The sequence below is a fragment of the Desmodus rotundus genome, chromosome 10 (assembly GCF_022682495.2).
Source record: "Desmodus rotundus isolate HL8 chromosome 10, HLdesRot8A.1, whole genome shotgun sequence".
NCBI classification, from domain to species: Eukaryota; Metazoa; Chordata; class Mammalia; order Chiroptera; family Phyllostomidae; genus Desmodus; species Desmodus rotundus.
This window is the reverse complement of record NC_071396.1, coordinates 110,734,608-110,759,730: the sequence shown is the minus strand read 5'-3', so window position 1 is coordinate 110,759,730 and position 25,123 is coordinate 110,734,608. Positions and strand designations below refer to the sequence as shown.

Here is a 25,123-nt window from a genome sequence, read left to right as displayed (position 1 = left end):
CCTGGCTCCTGGGATTGTTTCAACCCCCTAGAGGCACCAGGTTTGGGTTATTTTGTCTGAAGGGTGCAGGGCTGCTTTGGGACAGGCCAGCACTCCAGCTGCTGGGGACTCTGCTGCTTTTTAAGTCATCTTCTGAGTAATGTGTTGCTTATTCATTAGAACTATACATGTTTCTAAGGCTTGGATTTAACAAAGTTTATGAGACCCTGCTGTCTCCCAAATACTCTGAGAAGTGGAGGTACAAAACTGAAAACCATACCTTCTCTATCTACAAGCTCAAGGGCAGACAAGAGATCCATTGACAGCTGCAGCAGCGAGGGCCCACTCTGGTTGAAACACCTTCCCTACCATCCTGTGTAATCCTTGCAGCAACCTGGAGAGGCGGTATCATTGTGTCCTCACTTAATAGACGAGGAAACAACCACCGTGGAGAGAGAAAGGTGAAAGACTATATTATTAATGGTTAAACACCCAGGATTTGAGAATCAGACAGGCCTGGGGCCAAAGCCCTGGCTCCTAGGTCACACCCAGGGCATGACCTTGAGCCAGTTGCTGCATAGTAGACACTTTTGGTTGTCTCCTGAGTGTTGGGCACTACAAGGCATGTCCACCTTCTCATCCCCAGAACCAGTGTGAATTATAAGGCCAAAGACAAGATTAAATTGAGGATGCTGAGCAGGTGAGTTCATCCTAGGTTACCTGGTTCAGCCTTGAACTAGCACAGCCGAGGGCTCATGTGCCGGGTTCAGTCCGGGCTATGTCACATGCTGGGACTTCTCCCAGGGTCGACCAGCTCCATGATGACCACACTGAGCAGGGAGGAACGGATCATTTCCTTAGGGTTCTCCTTCAGCCTGTCTCTACCTTCTGTTTGGTTGGCATATAGTTTACATCTTATCTGCAATATGCGTACATCATATCTGCAATCCGGGAGGCACAGTGGAAGAACTGAAATGGAATCAGAAGGGTCCCTTCCAGTCCCCTTGTGGGTAGAGACTTGTTGCTCATCAGATGGGACCCAGGAGGCATTAAAAGGCACTGAGAGATTGAATGCAGGAGTGAGAAATCCTGCTTCTGGCTCCCAAGGAGTCATACAGCCCCAGCTCCCATTAGTAATGTGGGAGCCCCTACTGTGAGGACCCAGTGAGACACTGCCTGGTGAGCTCAGCTGCAAATGTGTGGCCTGGGGCTGTGGGGGTTTGCTGTCTCTTCTCGGTCACTATAAATGCACTGTCCATAATTAGAGGCCATAAAAAGTGCTTGTGGCCCCAATTTTTATGTGGAATTTCATGGAATTCTGTTGAAGGCTTTTGACAATGCCCCCAAGGGAAGGAGAACTTGTGTCCAAGGAAACTGTAGCTTCCACACCTGACTCGGTGAGAAGGGACCATGCAAGCAGCCCGATGGTAAGTGTTGAGAAAACTCCAAGCAGCTGAGTGCTCACAAGCAAAACACACAGGGCGGTCTTGATAGCCTATCGGGGGCACTTTTGAATGTAAGGGTACAAAAGCATGCGCCCATGGACTCTGAGCTTGTCCAGGGGTTCTGGGGCACGGTTGGGGAGGGGAAGCTGAGGCAGAGCCCTGCAACCCGACCTCATAATTGAAGCTCTGCTGATGGGATATTTTTCAGGACAGCGGGGAGTCACTGCAGGCTGTGGGTAGGGGCTGAGCACAGTCGGATCTGAGTGTTCGAACGTGACCCATGTGCAGTGAGGGGTGAAGAGGCATGGGGGAGGAAGGGCGTGGGGGCAGAGATGCAACCTAGGAGGTGATTCTAATGCCCTGGCTGATGGCTGCTAGCAGCACCTACCACAGGGAGGGAGGGGATGTGGGACATGGACCCAAAACTAACTGAAGGAGGAAGGAGAAAACATGTGTGGCCAATGTGGTAAAATTAGAGATAACTTAGGATACAGAGAGAACAGCGTCAGTGAGAGAAACAAATACGAAGCTCTTACAGAGCAGGAGAAAACCGGTGTTTCCACGTCGTGTCTGTGTACCCATGCACAGGGTTTGGGGAGACAGGGGTCCAGGGTTACACGGTGAACACCACCCAAGGCTGCAAGGCTGAAGGACACACTCAGGCCTGGAGCCCAAGCCTGGCACGGTTTCCCCCTCTAAAACCCAAGGGTACCTGGTGTGTACAAAAGTTTTCACTGTATCAGGGGTGGGTCCAAGCTTCGAGGACCCTGAGGCTCAGATATTTTTTGGAGTCTTCTGAAAGAAAGAGAGTAGAAAGTTATGAGTACAAAATTAAGTGCTGTACTCTGGGGTCTGGGAAGTGAGGGACCCTGAACTTCAGCGTCACTACCTTTGGGGTAAATCTGCCTGTGTACGCAGTGAAGGCGTCAAGTACAGCAGAGTGAACAGCCCACATCCAGCTGAGGCACTTGCTGGTGACCACGCCCACGAAGCTCGCCTCCTGTTGGGTCCCACCTGAGCGTTGTTCTCCACAACGTGGGCCTCTTTTAGAGAGTTTGCCATGTGAGTGTCTCTCCAATCTTGTTTTTCACTTTGGCACATTTCTGGACTTTATATAAATGGTGTAAAAATGCACGTATTATGTTGCAGTTTGCCTTTTTAGCCAAAAGGACTTTTGGGATTCCTCTGTGAGGACTCCTGTGGCTGTCCTCAACTCCCTTTCCTTCACGTTGTTGCTAGGCAGGCGGTCCCCACTGGGCCCCGAACCGTGATACCTCGTCCTCGACTTGTGGTCTCAACCTGCCCTGCCTGCTGGAACAAAATCCTTATCACAGGCCTGGTGGCTGAACACAGAGCTTCGTCCCTCCAGTTGTGGGCCCTGGACAGTCGAGCTTGGGGTGCCAGCCTCTTCCGGCTGCACAGTGCTTGCCGTGCCCTCCCTGGTGGAAGGGTGAGAAGCCGTGTGTCTGTGATGCCTCTTTCATAAAATGCACTGCACCCACACGACCTCGTCACCTCCCAAAGGTCCCGCTGTTGATCACCATCCCCTGGGGGTGAGGATTTCAACAGGTGAATTTTGGGGGAACACAACCATTGACACTGTAGCACGTGCTGACTGAAATTGTATCCCACAGTATTTTTTAAATTAATCTTTGCCCTAACTTGCCAGTTTTTTGTTCTTACATTTCTTGTACTTGGCTCCAGGGGGGTGTGTGCAGGATTTTCTTCGGTAAACACCTAAGGTGGGAAGTCCTGGGTAAGGCAGGACCTGTGGTTTCAACTTTTTCGGATAAGGCCAAGTTGGGCACCCAGCAGGTTCCAGTCTGCCCCTGACAGCAGGTCAGAGTTCCTGGGTGAGGCCGGGTGTGCGTGGCTCCCTGTGGGCACCAAGGTGGTACTGCCCCCTTCACTGCGTGCCGTGCCAGGAGCTCGTGCTGGCAGGCGCTTCTGCACCTGCTGTGCTCATGCTCCTCCCTTAGCTGAGTGTCCTCTCCTCCAGCAGTGGCTTGGTGATCCTGCCCCACCCATCAACCTCACCGATGGCACCTCTGCTCTGAAGCCCACTGCCCCCGGCTGGCACTGGGTCAGGTGGCTGGAGCGACCAGCAACCACGTGTGGTTTCACCAACTCGACATTGAGGACAGGGGTTGTTGCTCTGTTTGAGGGCCCTCTGCACCTAGCACCGGGTCTGACATTCAGCGTGTCCGTAATCCATATTTGTCAAATGAATGAAATCTAGCTGATAAACAGGAGTACTGCGTTCATATTTAATATTAAGTGGATTACAGAGCAGTATGGTAAGTAGGATGCTAAGATCCATCAACTAGGAGTTGGGCACCCATATTTGGAGACCAAGGAGGCAATGTATGTCATCGTCGTTCACTAAATGGGAAGAAACGGTTACCAGCACCGATCAAAGCTGTGGAGCGAGGGAGGCAGGCTGGGAAACTCACTGCTGAAAGCAGCACCTGGGGCAGATCCGCGTCCTGCCCAGTGTCCTCATTATGGAGACGGAGCTCACGTCCCGGCTGAATTCTGATGAAGGGTAAGGGCTCACTAGCTGGGGGTGAAGGAGTAACAAAAGCTTTGACAGAAAGTGATTGTATTATTTCCTACTTCATAAGAATGACACCAGGGGATGCTACACACAGTCAGTTTCAGAAGAGACGGTGAAGAGGGGAGCAGGCCAGCGGGTGGATGCCAGAGTCAGGGTCAGAAGCCACAGTTGATCGAAGCAGCTCTTTTAAAAGCTGAGATTTTAACATGCTGTATCAAATTACATCACAGGGAAAGATAAAAAAATATCTAAACTGCATTACATCTTCCCATGGTTACTCAGAACCTGAGTACTCAAGTGTTTTCTTTTGAAAAAAGTTTTGTGAAAGTAACTTAGTAAGCTCTTATCGTAAAGGGGCATGGTACATCCCGATAGGGGAGCACATAAAGATGAATACAGAAAGAAAAAGGGCCTAAACCATAAACACAGGGCCAGGAAGAAGGTTAAATCCCCAGCAGCTCAGGGCCCAGGTTTCGGTGAGGCTATGGTTTCGGTGAAGCTGTGGTTTGAGCGGGTCCTAGGCAGAGTGGAGGAGGGCCAGCAGACTTCCCAGCCCGAGAACTGCTGCCACTTCAGCCAGGGAGCAGGGTACTGGACAGGGACGTTCTACGGGAAGGAGAGGGACACCCGGTTAGAGACCAAGTCCAAGTAGAATCGCCCAGCCACTCAAAACGTGTTACATCAGGGAGACGGGGCGCCTGCTGATCTTTTCTGCATCTAGTAAATGTTTGGGATTCTTCATAACTAAAATTAAAAGACATTTAAAACAAGCCGTTAAACCAAAGTATGAACTGAATTAAGCAGGGAGCTGACCGAATACTGGAGACTGCCTGCCCGGGGCCCGTCTGTCCCGAAGAGCCGAGTCTCAAGTGCCCATCAGAGTCCTGAGGGAGAAGGAAAAGCATCTCAGCGGGTCCCTCAGCACTGCAGCTACCGCAGATGAGGGCACCTTTGGACCTGTCCGCGCACGTGTACACCTTCAGACAGATGCGCGATCACACTGCCGTAAGTGAAGGTCACTTTCTCCATGTTTCTTCAGGTAAGCAGGGTGTGCGTAGCCACAAAGACCTTCAGCGCTCGGTGGCTCGCCCTCATGCCCACACTGCCCTGGCGGTGACGTCACGGGGGGGGCTTGGAAGGACAGGGACACGCCAGGGGACCTTCTGTGGTCCAGGTACTCACACCTGTCACCTCGTTCAGCCGTCCTAACAAGCCACGCCTGCGAGGCTGGATGAGGTGAAGGTGCTGCCCAGGCCCACTCGCCTGGTGGGGACCTGGGCAGGCCCACCAGACTTCAGAGTTCACGTTCCCATGGTGTCCAATGCCCCTGATTCAAGGAGGGACAGGTGAGACAGCCCAGATTACAGCTCATACAGCGTGCACAACCTCTCTGCGATCGTTTGACGAGCGCGCTTGCATCATCCAGTCCCTACAGTTCTGAAATATTTTCAAATGTTATCTCACGTCAGATACCAAAGGACATGGGAGGAAGCTGCTTCTGGCATGTTAATTTTATTCCACAGATTTTATGTAGCTATAAAACATTGAAAAAGCACAAAATATTGAACTACTTTCTTACTTACATGATGTAGACTTTTTAAAGAAAATTTCTTATGAAGGACGATGTTAAGCAGAGCAGAAATACTGCCCGGGGTCACCTAAAATACGCTCTATTTAATGATTTTTACTCTGCAGGAGACTCTCAATTCCGCTGTCTAAACACAACCACCGCCCAGCCGCGTTCAGGTCGGGAGCCATCCTCCTTCCTGCCCCCACCCCGATCGGCCCTGATGGGCCCCAGAGGGCAGCTGCGAAGACCAGGGCTGTGTCTGCTGAGGCTTTCCGAGATCTCAGGATTGATTGTCTTCGATGATGATAGTTTTTTTAGGATAGGCTTTAAGTTCCACAAATATATATTGAAATTCATATTCGCCGCTTTCTGGGTTCTGAAAAGAGTATTTCATGGGGTCATTTTTCTGTCCAGTGCATTCCACGGCCGCACACTGGGAATGGGCTCCCCACCCCGACTGCGCACCTCCTTCACTTCCAGGTGCACCGTCCCTTGCTTCCCCGGCTCCGAGCCCTGGATGTAGAACTTCACTCGAATGTACTTCAGCCCGTCTTTTGCATATTCAATAAAACTGCCACGAAAACGGAAGAGCACAGGCCTAAACGCCTCTCATCTGGACATGACCCCTGAGCCTCCCACGCTCAAGCCAAGAGCTGTACCTGACGTGCTGCCTTCGACCCCGTCCTGTCGTCTCCCCGTAGCCTTTAACGGGCTCACCAAACACACTTATCACCTGTGGGGGAAAGACAACGCTTTAGTTGGTGGGTGTTGTTTTTAAGTTTCCTAGGGAAGTATTCTTTGACAAAGCAAGTGATTTATTTTAGAAAAAAAAATCAGTAAGCCCAGGGCCTTTCAAAATGACAACTCCAATAAAGAAAAAGTTATTATGCAAAACTCATCCCATAACTAAGAAATATTTCCTGTGCAGAGACTGGTCCAGGGAACTTAATAGTGCCGCTAGTACGTGCAGAACAGCGCAGGGGAGCTGAAGCTGTTCCCACTCCTTACAAAAACAAGCACAACAGACCAGTGTTCAAATATTTACATGCCTGACCATTTTTAGTGAAGTTTATCTAATGGGGTCTAATACTACCAGCTAAGAGACAACTGATTTTTTAAGTCATTAAACACAGTGAAAACAAAATCCCAAGTAATAATGACCTACTTAAAACAAACTAGATCTATAGATGTGAATCAATTATTTCTAATGGGAAAACTTACAATGAAATGGAAACGTAATTTTCATTGAATTTAAAATGCAAACATCTTGAAACCTTTAAAAAATTGATATCAAATCAAAACAAATGAAATTGTCCTTATTCCGTGCCGGCGCCAGCAGTATCGTGCTTCTCACGCACGCGCAGAAAGCAGCAGTGGGCCGGGACAGACTGAGGGGCTGTGGGGCTGAAGCAAATGGACTGACTGTTCAAACAACCGAAGGCACTGAGCACACTGGTATCTCAACACCAGGGTCTTCTACTTTTCAGCCAGGCACAGCGCCTGGCAAAGAACAGGACCTTTGCACATGCTGACAAAACTAAATGTTTCATTATTTTGTGTAGACCTCTCACGGGCAGCCAGTTAGGTTATGACTTGTGTACGACCCCACTGTGTTCATTCTGCACATTCCGCTTTGTTCATAGGGCTGAAGCTCTAGGAAAGGCTGAGTTTGTGAATGATGCAGTCAGTCATCACCTCTTTGGAGAGGCCTCCTAATGTTCAGTTAAGCTGCTACTCATATTTGTTTCCTCTAAGCGTCAGCTTCGCCTTCTGCAAACGGGGTAGAGCGGAACCGGCCCGGGTTTCTGGGGGGCTTAATGAGGACGGTGCGCTGAGGGGCTAGGCGCCTCAGTCCTGGGCTCGTGTGCACTGTCAGTGAGAACCACTCCTGGATACGGGGTCATGGGTCAGGTTAGTGGAGAAAGACGAGACACATCACACAACAAGAGTCCTATAAAAAGGGACAATGTGTAACACAAAAGACACCTGAGCGCTGTGAAGCTGTTTAGGACTCTGCTGCAGGCTGAGCATGTTACTGTGGTAACTAGTACGCCTTGGCTCTGGTGTAATTCCCCTTGCAGGGTGTCTACACAGGTCTCCGGGCATGTCAAGTGCAGAAGGAAGACCTGGTAACAGAAGCAACTTGCACATTATGTATGTACTCTTACACAGATTTCACTAGTCTCAGACCAGCATGTGAATTCTGCTCACTCCTCTTCGGCTCCCCATCTTTTCTCCCTATTGTTACGGTTTGTGTAACTCTACCTTGAGGACTCACCTCTGGATGTGATCTGCATTTTTCCAAGGCTTTCCCATATATCTTACTAGGACTGGATGAAGAAAAAAGTTCTTTGAAAATCACGTAAAACAAGCTGCCTGAAAGAGAAAAAGAAGGTCAAGTAAAGCAGGGGCGAGACAAATAGTAAGCGAACCAGATACTCAGGGGTCTTATACTTGCTGTGTTTTCAACCTGTGATGGTGACTCCAGTAAGCACCACGATTAAATAGGTAAAATCCCTTCCAGCTTCTTTAACTGTGAAGAGAAAAGAGCACAGAGTCACACGTGTGCTGGACGCAAGCTGGAACCTTCAGTGTTTCTAGGGGAGGGGTGGACTCAGGGCCTGACGAGTGGGCCTGTGTTCTGAAGCAGCCATTCTCACGTGTCCCTGTGAATCAGAACCAACCCCAAAATACATCTAACCCAAATTACACCAGGAGGGGAGGGTAGAGAGTGCTATTCTTAGAGGCCTAAGACACAGGGGTGGTGGTGCCCATCACATTCCCGGCACCCCCCAGTCTTCCTCTCATAATGTCCACAGATCCCAGAGGAGGACGGCAGTCCACCGCACAAGTCACCCAAGCAGCAGCCCTGACACAGATGGGACCTTAGGGGAGCGCCTTACACAGTGTCGGCCACTGATGCAGGGAACGCGTGGTTTCCACCTCTACTGAGAAGGGGCGACGGTACCAGGCCGAGGTAACGTGAAACAGGCAACCACGGTGTCTACGTATAGTCCTGCCCTGTCCTAACACAGCTTTGAGTGACCCAGACGTTCGGGACCTGGGAGGTCCAATACAACAGCAACATGCCACACGTGGCTATTTAATTTAAAAATTAACCTAAGTTACCTTAAAATTAAAAGGAAACTGAGTTCCTCTACACTAGCAACGTTTCAAGCACTCAACAGGCACAGGTGGCTAGTGGCTACCACAGGGGACAGCCACCCCCTGAACGCTTCCAGAGTTTGATCTGGACAGCGCTGCTCCGGGTGTCCTGCAGAACATGCCACCACGTCAGAGCCGACAGTAACCAGTGGCGTGAGGCCTGGGAGGCCTGGGAAGACACCTGCACTCCGGGTGCGGGGGTGAGCCCAACCACGATCCAGAGCACGTCAACCACACCAGCAAACTCCTGAGAGCACACTGCAGGGCATGGGGGCCCCCCTCCCCGTAAAAGACAAACTACTGCCTCCCATCCATCCTTCCACCGTGCCTGGCGGGCCCCTCTGGGCTCTGGAGGCAGTGTGCCCATGGGTGGGGATCCTGCTGCCACCATGCACCTTGGGCAGGGTCCCGGTCAGACAGGGCTCTGCAGCAGCCCTGCCTGCTCTGTGACCTGTGCTGCTGCCGCAGCCACTTGGCCTGCCACCTCGGCACCTCTGACCTCTTGTGCACAGGCTGCTCATTCACGCTGAACTTTTACCTGGGCTATTATGAATGAAACACTGCATTATATTTTTGACATATTCAGCTGATTGCAAAAACAACTGGTATGATGCAACTCAATTATTTTTGTTAAAAAGTACATGCACAGAAATGACAGAAACCAGTGAACATAGTCGCCTTTGTGTGATAAAATCATGGGTGTCTGCATTGCTTTCTTTTTACTTATTTTTTTTCTTCATATTATTTGTGAAATGAAGAAAAAACTAATGAAAAACCAAAGTGCTTTCTTATGTCACTTGTGAAGTTTGCTGACCTTCCCTGACAAAATGACATTTCACCTTCCTGTTTTATACGTTCTTTCTATTATTGCTGGGTTGTGGGAAGGGAAGCGCTATTTCAGACATTGCCTGTGCAGTGTGTCCCGTGTAACTCAGCAACCGGGCAGAGCAGCCTCTCAAGCTAAGTGTTTACTGAGTTGAACTACGGGAGTTAATCCCTATGGGTTGTGACTCAGTAACTTCTCTTTTCTATTTATTCTAGCCAGCTACTCTGGGTCATGGTCTCCCTAGTCCCCTTTCTCTGTAGGTCCACTCATCTCTTTCCACCGTTTGTTTCACTCTCCGCATCCTGCTCCCACTTAAGTGGGGGACTCTTTGTGCTTCACGATTTCTTTGGCACAGCCATTAGCAACCGTTCAAGTGCTGGGCACAGACAAGACGGAAGTTCACGAAATCCTTGCGCACGGTCCCAAACAGCACTGGCCTGGATACCGGAACACCGGAATTAGGGACACTTGCATTTGGTTTTCAGTTGCGTGAAACTGGGGAGTGTGTCTCCTAGTTAGAATACTAATGTTTGACAGACTGAATGGGAGAGTCATATGGATGAAATAACATCTGGGCGTTCTACTTATCTATTTCCAAATATTAAACAATCGCTCAGTTTTAGATCGCGCTCTCCACACCAAAGCTAGTGGAAGTTGAGAAAAACTTTCTAGACATAATTCAACTTTCAAATTTGAGTTCAAATCTAGGAAGGATATTGCAGGCCTATACTCTCTGATGCTAAACTATGTTTAGCGGTTCCGCCTTTTAATTTGTGGGAATTGACTCGGCATCCTCAGCGCCGCACTTCTATAAAAGCGCACGGGCACCTCTCGTCATACTTGCTGAAAGGCTGGTCCTTACTGGAGAATTCCCTTTTACCTTTCTGCGCCGTAGAGACAACGGTCTCCGCCCTCTGACTGTGCACTGACACTTGCTTGCTGCCGTCCTCCTTCGCTCTCTGGAGGCCCCGTCCCTGCGTCCAGACGGTCCTCGGGGAGACTCCAAGGACACATCCGGGCCTCACCGTTTTCTGCTTGTGCAGCCCCCATGTCCATTTGGGTTCGGTCTTCAAGAAAGCTTTGCTAAGCACAAAACGTGGCAAAAACAGGCGCTTCCCCGAGGACCCGTGCAGCTTCTCCGTATACTGCACAGCTCGTAGAAAAGAACAAATCATTTTCACAGAAACCCGCTCCACTTAGGGAAGAGGCCAACCACGACCAGCAAAGCCTCACTGGCCCCTCCACGCCCAGCCGGCCCGGTGAACAAGTGCACACATTCACGCCGGTAAGGCTGCACGGCGTGCTCGACAAAAACGTGAGCTCCCGCAGAGTTTTTAAGACGGAAGGTCTCCCGAAAGGAGTTGCTGTCCACCGTCCCTTCTCTTTGGTCCTCTTTTTGGTTGAATTAAAGTGTCCTGATTACCTTCTACGTTGACATTCACACTCTCCCCGCCATGCCTTTACAAGGTACCCTGGGCAACTCCTAGGAATCCTGGGGATAGTAGTTTGAGAACTTCGCTCCACTCTGAGTTGCTGTAGCGAGGAAGAGTCAAGGACTCTATCTCCCAGAGTGCAAGGCTGCCACACTCCACTCCGTCCGCTGTCTCCCAGACGACCCCGCGCGGGCCGCCTACGCATGCGCTGCACGAAGTTACTTTGGATAGGATCCGCGTCGTTGGACCATAGTTCTTTAACTCACCTAAGGCAAAAATTAGCAATTGCAAACTGCATGTTCTTGCGACCCTTTATAGCGGACTGTGTAAGCAGAAAATTCTCCGGTTTGATTGTGGCTCTGCCCTCCCTTCTGGGCAAATGACGTAACCTTTGCATTTCACTTTCTTTCTAAAAAAGGGCAGAAAGTAGCGCGAACTACAAGAGTCAGCACGTAGGATGGAACGAAGCAGCCACAATAGCAATGCGTTGTTAACCAACTCCGCGCGCTCGGAAATCTAGGAGGCCGCCCGTAAATCCGCGGAAAGGCGCTTCTGCGCATGCGTGTCGCGGAGGGCGCGCGCGTCTGGTGGGCGTGGCGGGGGCAGTGCTCCTACCTTCCTGGGGTCGCGCCGCCCACGCGTTCCGGCCGGGTCTCCATGGCGACCGGACGCGGTCGGCTTCTGCAGCAGCACTGGCTCGGCCTCCAGGTCTTGCGCCTACCCCTCGGGGGCGCCGGCGCGGCCCCGGGGAGCGACAGGTTCAGGTGACGGTCCCCCTGTCCGGCAGCCCTGCCGCCCTTTCCCCTCTCTGTTCATTGGCCCCTCTCTGGCGCGTTGCAGGCGGCTCCTGTCAGTGCGGGAAATGTCTGGAAGAATGGCGGGAGGAAGTATCTTCAACTTGGAAGCGTGGGGCCACCCCAAGTCAGGGTACAAGTCGAGTGGCCCCCAGGAAACCTTCCCTTTCCGTTAGGTCAGTTATGGGCACTGTGGGGTCGCGAACGTGAGAAGCTCCCCAACCTCGGAGCAGCGCCTCGCGGGGATCCTCCGCGCGAATGAGCTGCACCTGCCCGACAGGTGCGCCACACTGGTCTCCACCTGCATGTTCCGAAAGGGCACCGCTCTGCAACGCGCCCTCGAATTCCTGCCTTGTTCTGAGGCCAGGAGTCCCCTTTCGTCTTTTTGTGGTCTTCTGACTTGGAGAAGTAGAAACGTTACGCTTGTCTGACCCGCCCACGGTCCGTGAGTGGAGGACGGATCGCCCTAAGCGGATTCCTCCGTCGGGCAGGTGGGTCCGGGAGCGCCCCCTGCCGGGCAGCACTTTCTGCACGTCCGACTCCAGGCCAAGTCTGCGTCCCTAAGCAAACCCAGCGGGATGCCTCTGGGTGGTCGCCCTGTGGGGCTCAGCTCCTAACCCTGTTCTGCCGGTTTTCCCTCCATTCTCCACTTCCACAGTGAGAGGATGCAGTTTGAAGGAGTAAAGTGGAGAAAGGGGCACGGGGCAGGGGCTGGAGGCTGCAGCTGCTTCCAGACTGTCAGGTTAACGCCCAGGGATGATGGCTCTGTTTCCAACGCGAGTGATCCAGTGTGTCAGAAGTATTCGCGCGCTATCGTGGTACCTTATTAAAATCCTTTCGTTTTATCGTGAGCGTTCCTAGCTCTGTACCCATCATTCCAGTCCGTTTACCAGGTAGAGAGATAATGCTAAGGACAATTTGTGTTCTTGAGGGTTATGCTTCTGTTTGTAAAAGTCTTCTTGATTTACAGATACAGAAGGTCATGCATATTTTGCCTTCTGATACATCAATGTCTGCGCTAAAGCATTAAAAAAGGGTGATGCTCCTTCCCAGTTCAACTACTTGTCATTTTTTGTTTTCCTAAATCTCCAGCACCTTGTCCTGTGTCCACCCTAGGGTTCCAGCACCTCACCCTGGTTTCCGAAGCAGGACACTGTCCCTTAGTGTTATAGTACTAGTTAGTCCCTGAGTGAGTATCTGTAGTGCTAGACATATTGTATCTACTGCAAGCCTTGTGACAAGTGACATGGTGACAATGCCTGCAAACATTCTTTTTCAGTAGCAGAGAAAGACTGGCATGTAAATAGGAAGCTTGAACTTTAAATCGTTTTGTCACTATTACTAAAATTAGGCTTTGTATATAGTGCTCTGTTAGTGGGCTGCAGAATGACTTTTAGATGACAAATCTTCCATCACTTTGTAAGGTGACCGAACTTCCTGGTGCAGTGATTTAGTCAGAGTACCTGTCATTTTTCCTGGCCGGGGAGCCTGCATGTCCACCTGTGATTTGCTGGTGTATACATTTTTTTTGATAAAGGAAGGTCAGGTGCAAAGAATGATTATGGTCTAAGTAGGCAGTTACTTTAAATGTGTGAAAGCAGGAAAATCAGATTTCAATAAAGAATCAGAAGTTCCCTTTTTAAACACAAAATGTGAATGTATAGATAAATATCATAAACTGTAAGAAACGTAGTAGAAAGCATGTCAAGTTGGCTTAATTTATACTTTCTACAAGTTGGCCTAAATTCTTGTTGGTATTAAAAATGAGGCCCAGGAAGTAGATTTTTAAAAAATATTCAACAAAGCTGTCAGGCAAAGACCTGTGATATGAAAAAGTGTTTTTGAACCAAATGTCCTCGTACCAATCACATCAGCTAAGTGTGCGCTTAACTTTGTCAAGCGAAAGGTCTGTGTGAGCATGCACATGGACCCTCCTGCCCCGTAAACCCTGTGGTCCCTGGGCGCGGGTGCGCGATTGTCTTACAGAGAAGTGGAGACAGACAGGCTTTCGGTGGTCCTGAAGTCTGCTGATAAGCTGGATGATACAGCAAGACCCTAGAAGACTGTCTGGGGAGGCTAGTCAGGAGAGAGGGGCTTGGGCGCTCTCGGCCTCTAGCTCACACAGGCCCCGAGATGGCCGGGTGAGCCCTGCCCTTGCGGGCGGCGTGCCCACTAACCAATCCCTGTGCTGTGTCTGGAATTTTTTCCCAGCAGACAACTTTGAGATGGATGTTCCCGAGTGAAGTCATAGGGAACATTTTTTCACCTTAGGAGATATTCCTAGAAATATGTGTGTGCCTTTCAGGGTCCTGCCCGGTGCTTCTGGGTTTTGCTTCTCAGGCCCTGTGCAGCCGCTCATGGCCCCAGCGGAGAACAGGCGTGCCCGTTTGTCCGCGGCAGCCAGCGCTGCCCCTCACCAAGTGTTTGGTCTTCGCTAATGTGCTGGATCGAAACCGACTGGTAGAGCGTGTTAATTTACTATTCTTCAGTGCCCTGGGCGAGGCCTAAGGTAATAGTTCTTATTTCTTTTGGCATCTTTGGACTGAAGAAATACATAACGGCAAGACACTATGATCAATTTAGTAATGCTTTTAAATGCATTCATTTTTGCTTAACCACAGCAGTATTCATTAAGTAAAAAAATTGTTTAAAAACCTAGTGAGACACATTCCTCAGTCTCCATACGACATGTGTAGGCAGACTTTGTGGCATGGCCCTTCACACTTGCGGGTCCACAGGGCGCTGGTGGCGGCTCCTGAGAGATGTTGCTGTTTGGCAGAGGAGCAACAGACTCTGTTGAGTGGAAGTTCTTTCCACTTTAAACCTGGATGTTAGAGAGCTGTGTAGACTGAAAGTATCTTGTGTTTGAATATGTGACACAGGTCAACATAAACCTTTGAAGAACAGTGAATCACTTAAGACATGCTTTTAATCATTTAAAAACGTACCATATAGTTTCTCTTGTATGTGGAATCTAAGAAAACAAGTGAACAAAACAGAAACAGACTCATGGACACAGAGACCAAAGGATGGTTAGGAGAAGGGGGTGTGGGAGGGTGGGCGGGAAGGGGGAGGGGAATACAGTCAATAATACCGTGACCAGTTTGCACGGTGACAGATGATCACTAGAGTTAGCAGGGTGATCACAGTGAAAGGCATAAAAATGTCCAATCACGACATTGTACATCTGAAACATAAACTATCATATACCAATAATACTTAAATAAAAAATTTTGAAAATTGTATATTGTGTTGAAGAATGTACCCCATTGCCCCCAATTCTGTCCACCTGGAGCCTCAGGGTGTGACTTCATCTGACAGCAGGGCCTTTGCAGATGCAGCTGGTTGAGATGTGTCATGCTGGAGTAGAGTGGGTCCTCAGTCGGATTCCAGTGAAGCCCTTAGAAGAAGCACACGGAGACACCTCCAAGCACAGGGAAGAGAGCCCTGTACAGGTGGAGCCGAGATGGCAGTGATGTTGCCACATGCCAAGGAACAGCAAGGATGGCTGGCCACCGCCAGGAGAGGTCAGGAAGGGTTCTTCCCTAGAAGCTTTGGAGGAAGCATGGCCCTCCCAACACCGTGGTTTTGGACTTCTGGCCTCTGGGACTCGGAGACAGTAAGTTTCTGTGGTTTAAAGCCACCTAGCTTGAGGAACTTCGTTAAGGCAGCCCCGGGAAGAAATTGTGATTTACCTCTGACTACCATGTTAGAGCCGGTCCATGAAGTTGAAGCTCTTCTGCTGTGGAATTCATTCTTCAGCTTCCAAAGACACCGTTGCCCTTCCTTCCAAGTTCCTGGGGTCCCTCATCGTGCCTCCAGTTATTCCTCATGTCCTCTTTGAGTGGTGGTCCACACACATCCAGGCAGTCAGCTTGGTGGGAACAACTGATGGTAGTTGAACTTGGTGAGTGAGGTGCAGACTCCGAGTGATGGGTGCTGGTGACCTGAGCATGCGGACAGGTGCACTCTGGCTTTCTGCCCCATCCTAGAGAGCATGCTGACTGGGAGGTGGGCCAGTAACTGCTGTGTGTGTGCTAAAGAAGCCGCTTCCAGACCTTTCCAAGGGGACGAGCCTGTTCCCCTGGAGTCATCTCTGCCAGCCAGCCATGGCAGAGATGACTCGGTGACTGTGGCTCAGTGACTTTCTGGGTGGGTCAGACCCCACCAGGCTGCTACTGAGTATCACAGCTTTTGATTGCTGATTGTAATAAAAATCATTTTAGGAACTTCTGAAAAGGACCAATTTCATAAAATATACCCTATTTCATCGAACCTTTATATTGATTGTGAAATTCAGTTATTTTATGCACCACTAAGATAAAAAGGGATGGGCAAAGTATATTTCATTTAACAGGAGGGGTTAAAATGAACAAATCTGTGGGTTAGTGAGTGGTACCTCTGTGGCTGTGACCGCCAAAGCTAGAGTTGGAACCGGCCACCACCCCTCGAAGGTCAGCAGAGTCGTGGGTCCTGTTGGCAGTTCTGGCTTACAAATCTAAGAAGTTTTTTTGCTCTACTGATGGTATTTTTATTAGGTTTTGTTGTTGTATTATTGAGATTGGACAGTGAGTGCATTTTGTCTTTTTCCTTTTTGTTTCCATTACGTCCGTGTTACTGAGCCTCTTTGATGCCCACAGCCCATAAGCAGAGTGAGTGTTAAACATTAGTCTTAGAACACAGGGGAGCGAGCCCAGGTTTCAGGCCACAGGCACTTCCCAGTCCGGCCCCACCCTCCCTCTCTTCTGTCTTTGCAGAGTGAAGTTTCACAGTTCGTAATCTTTGGAGTCTGTGAATCCCTTGAAATGTGGTCTTGGGGAATGGACAGTTCCCCTTTTGTTGTGGTAACTTGAATTTTCCATGTTTCCTTTCAGGAGGGGGCCAGGTGTCCGGGCTGCTGCATTCCGTACTCTCGGGAAGCAGCACGCCCTGGATGAAGGGCCCTGGGGGAGGCCCTGGCCGCACTGCCCTGCGTGGCTGGACAGGTAAGGGGCACAGGTCGTTGGCCACTTCTCTGGGAGGCTTCCGGGGCGCAGTTACTAGAGACAGTTACAATACCACACACGGCAGGCTGCTATTTTGAGCTCTCTAACAATAGAATTGTGTAGGAAGAGTGCACAGCTCGGGGAGTTCGATGTGAGTCACCAGCTGTCACCACCATCATTATTAGACTAATTTTATGAAGCTAAACGTCTAAAAGTGATAAGTCAATTTAATTTTCACCTTTTAAAAAAGTTCTTTAAAATGATTCACTTTCCTGTTGAGATAGATCCTTGAAAATAGAGAAAGAGGATTAAAGTGTCTTCTTCTAAATGTTCAGGATGTCTCCGAATTTCTTAGCTTTTGGGATTTTGGGAACCCATTTTGCCATGGCGAGATTCTATATTGTGGCCTCAGGAACAGGCAACAAGAGCTGTGGAATCTTTTTTTTTTTTAAATTACAATTTGAAATGGTTGGGGTTCACACTGTTCTGAGATTTATGGAGTATCGGCTCTATACTAAGCACCTTGTGGAGCCCCAAAGGCTTGGAATTATCATAGACCTTTTGTAGTGGAGGAAGCAAGGCTTGAATAGCCTGCAAATTGCAAAATTCAGATTAAAATGTAAGTTGCCTGATTTTGAGTTTTGGGCCATTAGCACTATTATCATAACTAACAGGGTACAATACTTTTAGTGTGCTTTTAAAAACAAATGAAAAGCCAAAAAAAAAAAAAAACCGCATTAGGGACGTCAGTTGAAGCTTTAAACTCTGTACTTTGGGACTAGAATCTGTCCGACAATAATCTGACGTGAGAACAGAACCAATGCTCATTCGGTTGCTTCTCTGTTCTGGATACTGAGCTTGGAGCCGGCACACAGACGGTGAGCCGCTCACGTGCATTCTCACGAGGCTCACGGTCTAGTGGGGAAGGCATGTTAAAAAATAGTGAATGGCATCCTGGGTCTGTGTCGTCGAGAAAACCAGTGGACACCGTGCTCCAGCACAGTGGGCGGGATGGTAAGGCATGCTGTCTCTGCGGAGATGACATGTAAGCTGAGAACTCGACTGGGGTACAGGAGCGTGACGTGGGCAGTGGGCCAGGACAGGGAGAGGTGGCCCAGATGAGACCCTGGTCATGGGGAGGTGCTCAGGTGATTTTAAGCACAGAGGTGTGATGTCATTTGATTTTTTAAACCCTCTTGTTTACTTGTTTCCCAGTCTCCCTTCTCTAGAAGGAGGGGCAATGGAGAGACGCAGGCCAGTTTGAGATGCACCTTGGGGCCCTGTGACGTGATTTGTTTACGAGTTGGGTGTAGGTGGGGAGGGCGGGTGGGAAGTAGGAATCAACCTGTTGAGTGGACTGCTCAGTGAGGTGCTGCTTGTTGTTGGGGTGGGAATGCTCTTGGGTTTGGTGGGGGAGCACAGAGTCCGGCTGAGAGGACAGTGGCTGTGAGCCTAGTTGAGGGTGAGGACTGGGGGTAGGGGGAGACCCCAGAACCGTGGAATGGAGGTCTCGGGAGAAACAGGGTGAACGCCAAGGGGCGCAGGAACCAGCTGGGGGAAGGAGGAATAGGAAAGAGCGATGAGGTCCCAGAAACCAGGAGGGGCTGTTGTGTGGCCAGGAGAGGAGAGGCCTACAGGACAGGGCCTGGCTGGTGGCGGTGGGGGGGGGTGCTGCTGAGGGAGGGGGTGTAGTGTAGGAGTTGGTTCAGGGGGGGCTGGGCCTGGAGGCAGCAGTGCTGACAGGCTTTGCTTTGCTCTTGTTCTTTCTAGAAGCTTGGCAGTGGGAGGGAGCAAAGGAATCATCCTTAGTAGTTGGAGGGAGCCAGGGGCATGGCGAGGGTCAGTGTAGGATGCGGATTTGGGGGAGTGTTTCTCAGGGCTGATGTAAGGGACACAGAACAGGGAGTCAGGAATGGAAGGTGGAGCCCTCGAGGGGACACAGGGCTGGGGACCTGAGCTCAGGTCCAGATAGCAGCTTTGTGAGGAGACTCGAGCTTTCTTCAGGGAAAGGGAGTGAGCATGCGGTGGGTGCAGGAATAGAGCAGCAGGCCCACAGCACAGACCGGGACAGGGACTGTGCATCCCGGAGTTCCCACACGGCCGAAGGTGGGAAGTGTGTTGACCTGAAGCAGATTTTCCTGCTCCAACACTTCGAACTTCTCCGATGGCCCTGCCTCTCCCCTTCCTCTCTCCCTGTGCACGCCCCCCCGGCCCACCTGGTGCAGTGTGAAGTTAGAAGTATCTCACAGAAGTGCCCGTGTGAGTGTGCACATTAGGCGTGCTGGTGTCGAGGACACCGTATGAAGAATATCTAAGAACATCTTTGATCTCAACTGTTTTGGCTACAAAGTGGGTTTTCTCTTTCTGCTGGAGGCACAGAGAGGCCCTCCGCCCTTTCCTGTATTGGGTCAGAGGGTACACCTGTCGAATCTCCTTCTTGAATGCGATTTTATTCTAATTGAATACTTGTTACAGTTGCTAGATGCTTTTCTGAAATGTTTTCTTTAAGTTCAACTCTACATTTTAAAAAAATTACACTGATTTAAAAAATAACTACAAATTGGGAAATAGTTGAATCAAAATATAAAAACTACATTCAATGGATAACACAAATTGTTGCAAAAATGTATTTCTTGCAACTTTACCATCAAGCGTTAGAGGGCTTTCTCACCTGACTTACATCATAGTTTAAAATTCAAATCTCAGTCAGAGAGTGTGGGCAAGCCGTTTTCGATTGGCCGGGGGTTTGTTTCCTCTGACCCTTTATCCCGAGCTCCCCTCCCCCACCCCCACCCCCGTGCAGTCCCCCATGGCCACGTCTTGTGGCCCCCTCTGCCCCAGGTTCCGCACGCTCACTCCTCGTTTCCATGCTGGGCAGCGCTTGCTGGGTGCTGCCAGGTTATTGTAGGGTTTTGTAGAATTCTAAGGCCACAGAAATCCATGGGATATTGAGAATGCATCTCAGCGTCATATTTATAGGGCATATAAGTGAAAAAGAAGAAGACCCCTGAGCAGCCCTGGTGGGGCTTGGTGTTTCCTTGAAGCTCAGAGGAGCCGCTGAGCCTGAGGACGGGCTGGGGACGGGGCTCAGAGCCTAGGAGCATGGGTGGAAGTGAGTCGGTACTTCCTGTTCCACTTGGGGTTCTTATTGTTTTTGAGGGGTGGGGATTCCGTGTTTCTCCTATTGACAGCTAAGCATGCATCTGTCTCTCCTGTCCACTCGTCTCTCTGAATCACGCTCCTGTCATGGGGGTGGGTGGGTGGAAGCCCGCAGGGTTGATTCAGGGCGGAACGTGAGTCAAGGCCCAGGAAGGAAGGCAGCTCTGTGCAGCTGAGTCTCGGTAACAGAGCGCACTGCGGGGACACAGCAGAAGATGAGGGTGCGGGCGGCCTGCAGGCAGGGGGGTCTGTTACGGCCTTCTCTCTGCGCAGAGGACGGCAGCGGTGTTCTGGGTGAGACGCCCGCTGCTCTGAGCTCACCTCCACCCCCGCCCCCACAGCATGCCTTCAGAAATCTTGCTGAAGATTCTGTCCTACTTGGATGCTGCCACCCTGCTGTGCGTGGGATGCGTGAACAGGCGCTTCTATCACCTGGCCAATGACAAGTAAGGAGAAAACCAGACGTCTGTGTCAGGTTCTGATCGAGTCCCATCCCATTTCCTTGGAAGTTGTCCTTTACACATCTGAGCTTCTGATGAAATCACCCTCATGGTTCTTTTCTCTTCCAAAGGTTAATTTTAACTGTAGAAGTTCAATTGTATTTAAAAGTATCCTAGTCTTCATTAAGAGGGTGTATTAATAATTGGATGGATAAACAATACATGTTTTGGAAAGTTACGGGTATGTTCTAAATGTTGCTTCTGAAGAGAGGACAGGAGCATGTAACGTGGCTAGTTACGCTGATGACTTCCAGGGGCCGCATTTTAAGGGGGTTCTCTGGGGCCCATTACCTCGGTGGGGCTGCCTCCCTGCTGTGGTGTGGCCTCGGTGCGGGCACAGCTCGCCTGTGGTCGCTGGGGCAGGCAGGCATCAGGGCACCTCACTCGGTCACGGGGGCATCTTCCAGTGCTCTGGGAAGCACCGTGTGTCAGAATGTTATGTGGGTCCCGCTTCCCGAACCACGGTGCCCGACTGGTAGTCGGATCAGGTAAATAGGCTCTTGTCCTCAAATCCACCTTAGCTTTTGAACAGGGTGCAGCCTTGGTGAGCCAGAGGTGGGTGTGTTGGGTGTTGGAGGCTGATAAAAGCACCTTAAACTTGACATTTGTATTTTATAAATAATCACAGGCAACAGTCTACCCAATATTTCAGCTCTGCAAGAGGTTTTTGTTCTCTTCAGGCTGCTCTTATGGTGACTTGTAAGGTAGCATGTCACAGTGTCCCACGCACAGACATTAGGCATGCTGGCCATCACTGGAGGCGTGAGCGGTCTGTGCCCTGCCTGTCCTCTCCACGGCCTGGCTATTTCTGCACTTTGTGAGTGCCAGGGCAGGTGCAAAACAGAGCAAACTTGTGAGCTGGAAACATAAAATCCTGAAGGCAAACAGCTTGGCGTGAAGTGGTTTTGGGGAGCAGTTACTGAGTAGCCCCTGCTAGAAAACAGAGAGAAATGCCAGAGGGGTCTGGCTGTGTGTGCGTTTCCTGGGGAGTGCATGTGCTGCCCAGATTGGGGGGCGAGTGCAGGCGTCCGCTGTCTGTGGTGTGCTCCTCGTCTGCCGTGGTGGGTGCTGCATGGCCGGCACGGGCGTTCCCTTCCAGGCTCCCCAGCCTCCCACAGACTCCCTGCAGTCTGGGGGCTTCCTGTCTGCAGTGGGATTGCCTTTTGCGCACTGCCTCTTGGTCACAGGCCATTCCATCCCTTTCCGCACTGAATGGAATGTGGAGACATAAATGACCAAATGATTAAATGTGTCGACGTGAACGCCACCTTTTTCATTAGGACATAGATTTTAACTCCACCTCGGTTTCCCCCAAGAGAAGTTGACTTCCCTTCCCTGAAGGGGAGCGTTGGCTGGGAGGGGGCATGCTGGCCCAGGTGTTCTGCACCTCCAAATTAACCTGTTACAGCCACAGGTGCAGGACAGGGTCTCTTAGACCGGTCACTGTTTTCTCTCCCCTCAGTCTTGTTTGGATCAGAATCTACTCATCTGCCTTTTCCCCTAAAAGATACAATTGGAGAGCTGGCTCAGTGGAGAGGACAGCAGAGTCTACGAACCTGCTGTCAGTGGAGGACAAAGACGCTGGGCACTGGAAGAAAGAGTATATCATGAAGCAGATGGCCTCTCTGCGAGCGGCTCTGGCTCAGGTCCTCAAACCTGTCAACCTGTACACGGGCCTCCCAGAGAACACCAAGGAGGCCCTCAGGTACGACGTCATCTCCAACGCTGCGTCACACCGGCTCGGGCTCTGTTGGCCTTTAAAGAAGAGCGAGGTGTAAGCCCACATGACTGTGTGTACAGGGCGTCTGTGCCCTTTATAACGGGGTGGGGGCGCTGTCTTTCGATCCCTGTGTGTGTTCTGGGCATCTATAAGGTGTATAGTATCTTCCCACTCCAGATAAGTGGTCTCCAGCTTTAGTGAAAAGTAGAAATAGCCCAGCACTCTGCTCTGGTAAAGCAAGAGCATTCAAGGCAGTTCTCTCGGGCAGAACCTTTTTATTTTATTGATTTATTTGTTTTTAAAACTTACCTATGTGTTGCCAGTACCGAGAACACAGGAGATGTTCATTAGAGGTGAGGAGAGCTCTAAGGAGAGGACTGTAGGGGCAATGGACGCTTACCGCAGGCACGTTCTGTTCTGAGAACCTTGACTTTGGTGGTCGGGAACTAGAGATGCTTTAGAGATGACACACAAAATAGACGTCAGCACTTTTTTCCCTGCGAGGCAAACATTTTCAGCCTGCTTCTCCTTCTGCAGAATATCTGGTGTCGGCTGGGTAATCGTATTGAGAGAAAAGAGCGGAAGAGAGCACGTCCTGGAGCACGTCGATCTTTTCATAAACGACTCCTCGGTCACGATCGCGTGGTACGGCAAAGCCTGGCCCTGTCTGGCCGCGCTGTCCACCTTGGACCTGTGTGGTGTGATGCCGGTTTTCATGGACTGGCCCAGATCCCCCACCAAGAATGGGTAAGTACGAATTCAGCAGAGCCTTTGGGGGAGAACATCTTATAAGTGGACACTAGTTGGCGTGACTTTGAAATTCAAAAATACCACCAGTGTTTTTATTTGATTGCATCTTAAAGACTTCCCTTTCTCTCTTTCATCTTGGGTTGCTATAGAGTAGGAAAGGATGGGCTTATCGCGTGTATGATTAGTTCTCAATTTAGGTTCCACTTGTCTTGGTTATCTGCGACGGTTAGGGAATGGCATTCTTGTCAACAAAATTTCCTGGATGACGGACAGCTAACCTTTTGAGGACTCTATTTTAACACACAGATACATAAAACCATTAAATTTTCTTTAGTAAATGCTATAACAATCAGTTTCAGCATTGGGTCGTAAAGTCGTAATTATTATTAGTTTTATGTGCTTGTCTAGCTTGCGGCCTCGTGCAAGTAGTTCCTCTCTCTCTGCCTGTGTTTTCTCATCTGTGAGACGGGCCGATGGGGACGACGGTGTCTTCAGCTTGCAGAGCTGCGGAGGTCACACGCTGTCCTCGTCAAAGGTACAACTCAGATAAGTGTGCAGCACGAGGCCGATGCTTCCTGAGTACTCACAGCTCTGTCTGGAGGCGGCTGTGGTCCCGCCCGCACTCAGTGTCCAGCCGTGTCCCGCTGTTCCCAGTGTCTCTTGTGCTCACTCTTCTTGCCCTTGGACCTCCCTTCCTGGAGGCCGCACTGTGCTGTGATCGTCTCCTGACTCCTGAGCAGGTGGCGGGTCTCTGTGCAGACCTCACGGCCAGGCAAAGCTCACAGCTCCTCCCCCACGGCTGCTGTGCTGCTGCAAGCACCTCCTTTACTGTCCCCGTGTCCTCTGTCGTGCGGTGACGTTGGCCGTGTGCTGTGGTCCCACAGGCTCCTCTCACACCTGCCCGTGTGTGGGAGGGATTGAGACGGCTCCCCTCGGGGCCTGCTGTCTCCACGGAGGGGTGGTGCTCTTCCGTGGTTTCCTGGGGCACAGTCACAGTTTTGAGACTGCATTCCTGGGACTGCGTTTTTTGGCTCCTCTCTGTGATGCTGGCTCTTTGAGGGTTGTGTCTGTGAGCCGGCTGTGAGTGTGAGTGCTGGGCTTCCACGGCTGGCAAACCCAGGTTTGGTTGTATTGGGAAACCAACGCCCTGAGCGCTGTGGAGAAACCCGCGTGGACCCTCTTCCATGATTACATTCCTGAAGAGACCTTGTTAGCACGGCTGCTTTGCTAAGTGGCACCTCCATTGGCACAGCACTCTGAAATTTCACACAGGGAGGCTGGACATCAGGTCTTTCTAGACGGGCACCCAGAGTCGGTGCTCTCTGAGACTGTTTGGGGAATGAGTCTGCACCCTCTCCACCAGTCTGACCGATGGGATGTTACTTTGCATGCCATGGGGTATTGTTTATGGCACAGGTGGCAAACACAAGGCCCACGGGCCGAATCCGGCCCTCCACCTTGTTTCTACCCAGTGGCAGCGCTGAGCTCTCACTTGACTGTTAAGGAGTAGTTACATTTACACAGTCCTAAAGTTACATCCGCCCCTTTGAAGGCCACCGCGACGCTGAGGGGAGCCCCAGTGAAAGTGAGTTCGACACCCCTGGTTTATAGTATTAGGACAAAACGGGTAGCACCAGTGAAAAAGGTCGTGAAAGAGGAACTTAAACACATGGTCCCGAAAGCTGCCACCCAGGTCAGGGCCGGGAGGCACAGCACAGGGACGGAAAGGCGAGGATTCACTGGGGAGGTTCACTTAGTGCCGTTTATTTACGCACAATGGACTGCAGCGTCCTTCCCGGCCCCTGGCGAGCAAACACCAAGTCTACCGTGCTGGGCACTGGGAAGAAATGCCGTCCTGTGGGCAGCTGCATGACAGCAGACGAGAGACGCGGTCGTTTCCACTGGCACCTTTTTTGTTTCTTCCATGGGAATGTTTTTCCAAGAACTGCAGAGCCGTAATTGTATGATTTGCCATTTGAATTTTCTTGTAATTTGTGCCTTTCCAGTGGGACTCACGGAACCGTCGCCTTTGTCCCAATGCTGTCCGTTCTACCCTGCGCGTTGCAGCTCCCCGGGTGTGTGACAACGGTGGGTGAATAGGCATGTCCTCTCGCCTTCTGCATCAGAGCTCCTGGGGCCAAGGTGCATGGGGACTGGCCCGTGCTCCCTGCACGCCTGTCCCTGATGGGGGTCTCAGCATGAACGTTCTCTGCAAAGCATGGAGGGACCCGCGTGGTCTG

The 25,123-nt window shown here is 50.7% G+C and overlaps 2 protein-coding genes across 9 annotated transcripts in view; one reads left to right on the top strand and one right to left on the bottom strand.

Moving 5' to 3' along the window:
• Positions 1-5,477: 5,477 nt before the first annotated feature.
• Positions 5,478-11,137, bottom strand: TIMM21 (translocase of inner mitochondrial membrane 21). The gene is made up of 6 exons (XM_024580358.4): positions 10,423-11,137; positions 8,022-8,084; positions 7,830-7,927; positions 6,211-6,284; positions 6,017-6,122; positions 5,478-5,927 (listed from the first exon to the last, which is right to left on the bottom strand). The coding sequence occupies exons 1-6, from the start codon at positions 10,715-10,717 to the stop codon at positions 5,832-5,834; spliced, it is 732 nt and encodes a 243-aa protein (XP_024436126.2). The 5' UTR covers positions 10,718-11,137; the 3' UTR covers positions 5,478-5,831.
• A 50-nt stretch (positions 11,138-11,187) lies between these two features.
• FBXO15 (F-box protein 15) overlaps positions 11,188-25,123 on the top strand; it is a 49,127-nt gene continuing 35,191 nt past the window's right edge. For 3 of the 8 annotated variants that reach the window (XM_045187794.3, XM_024580393.3, XM_045187793.2), the window contains exons 1-5: positions 11,189-11,739; positions 16,644-16,754; positions 20,255-20,359; positions 21,876-22,118; positions 22,671-22,880. In XM_045187794.3, coding sequence (XP_045043729.2) covers positions 11,534-11,739; positions 16,644-16,754; positions 20,255-20,359; positions 21,876-22,118; positions 22,671-22,880 — 875 coding nt within the window. In that variant the 5' untranslated portion in view covers positions 11,189-11,533. The other 5 variants (XM_045187796.3, XM_045187792.3, XM_045187791.2 and 2 more) reach the window with 5 other exon arrangements.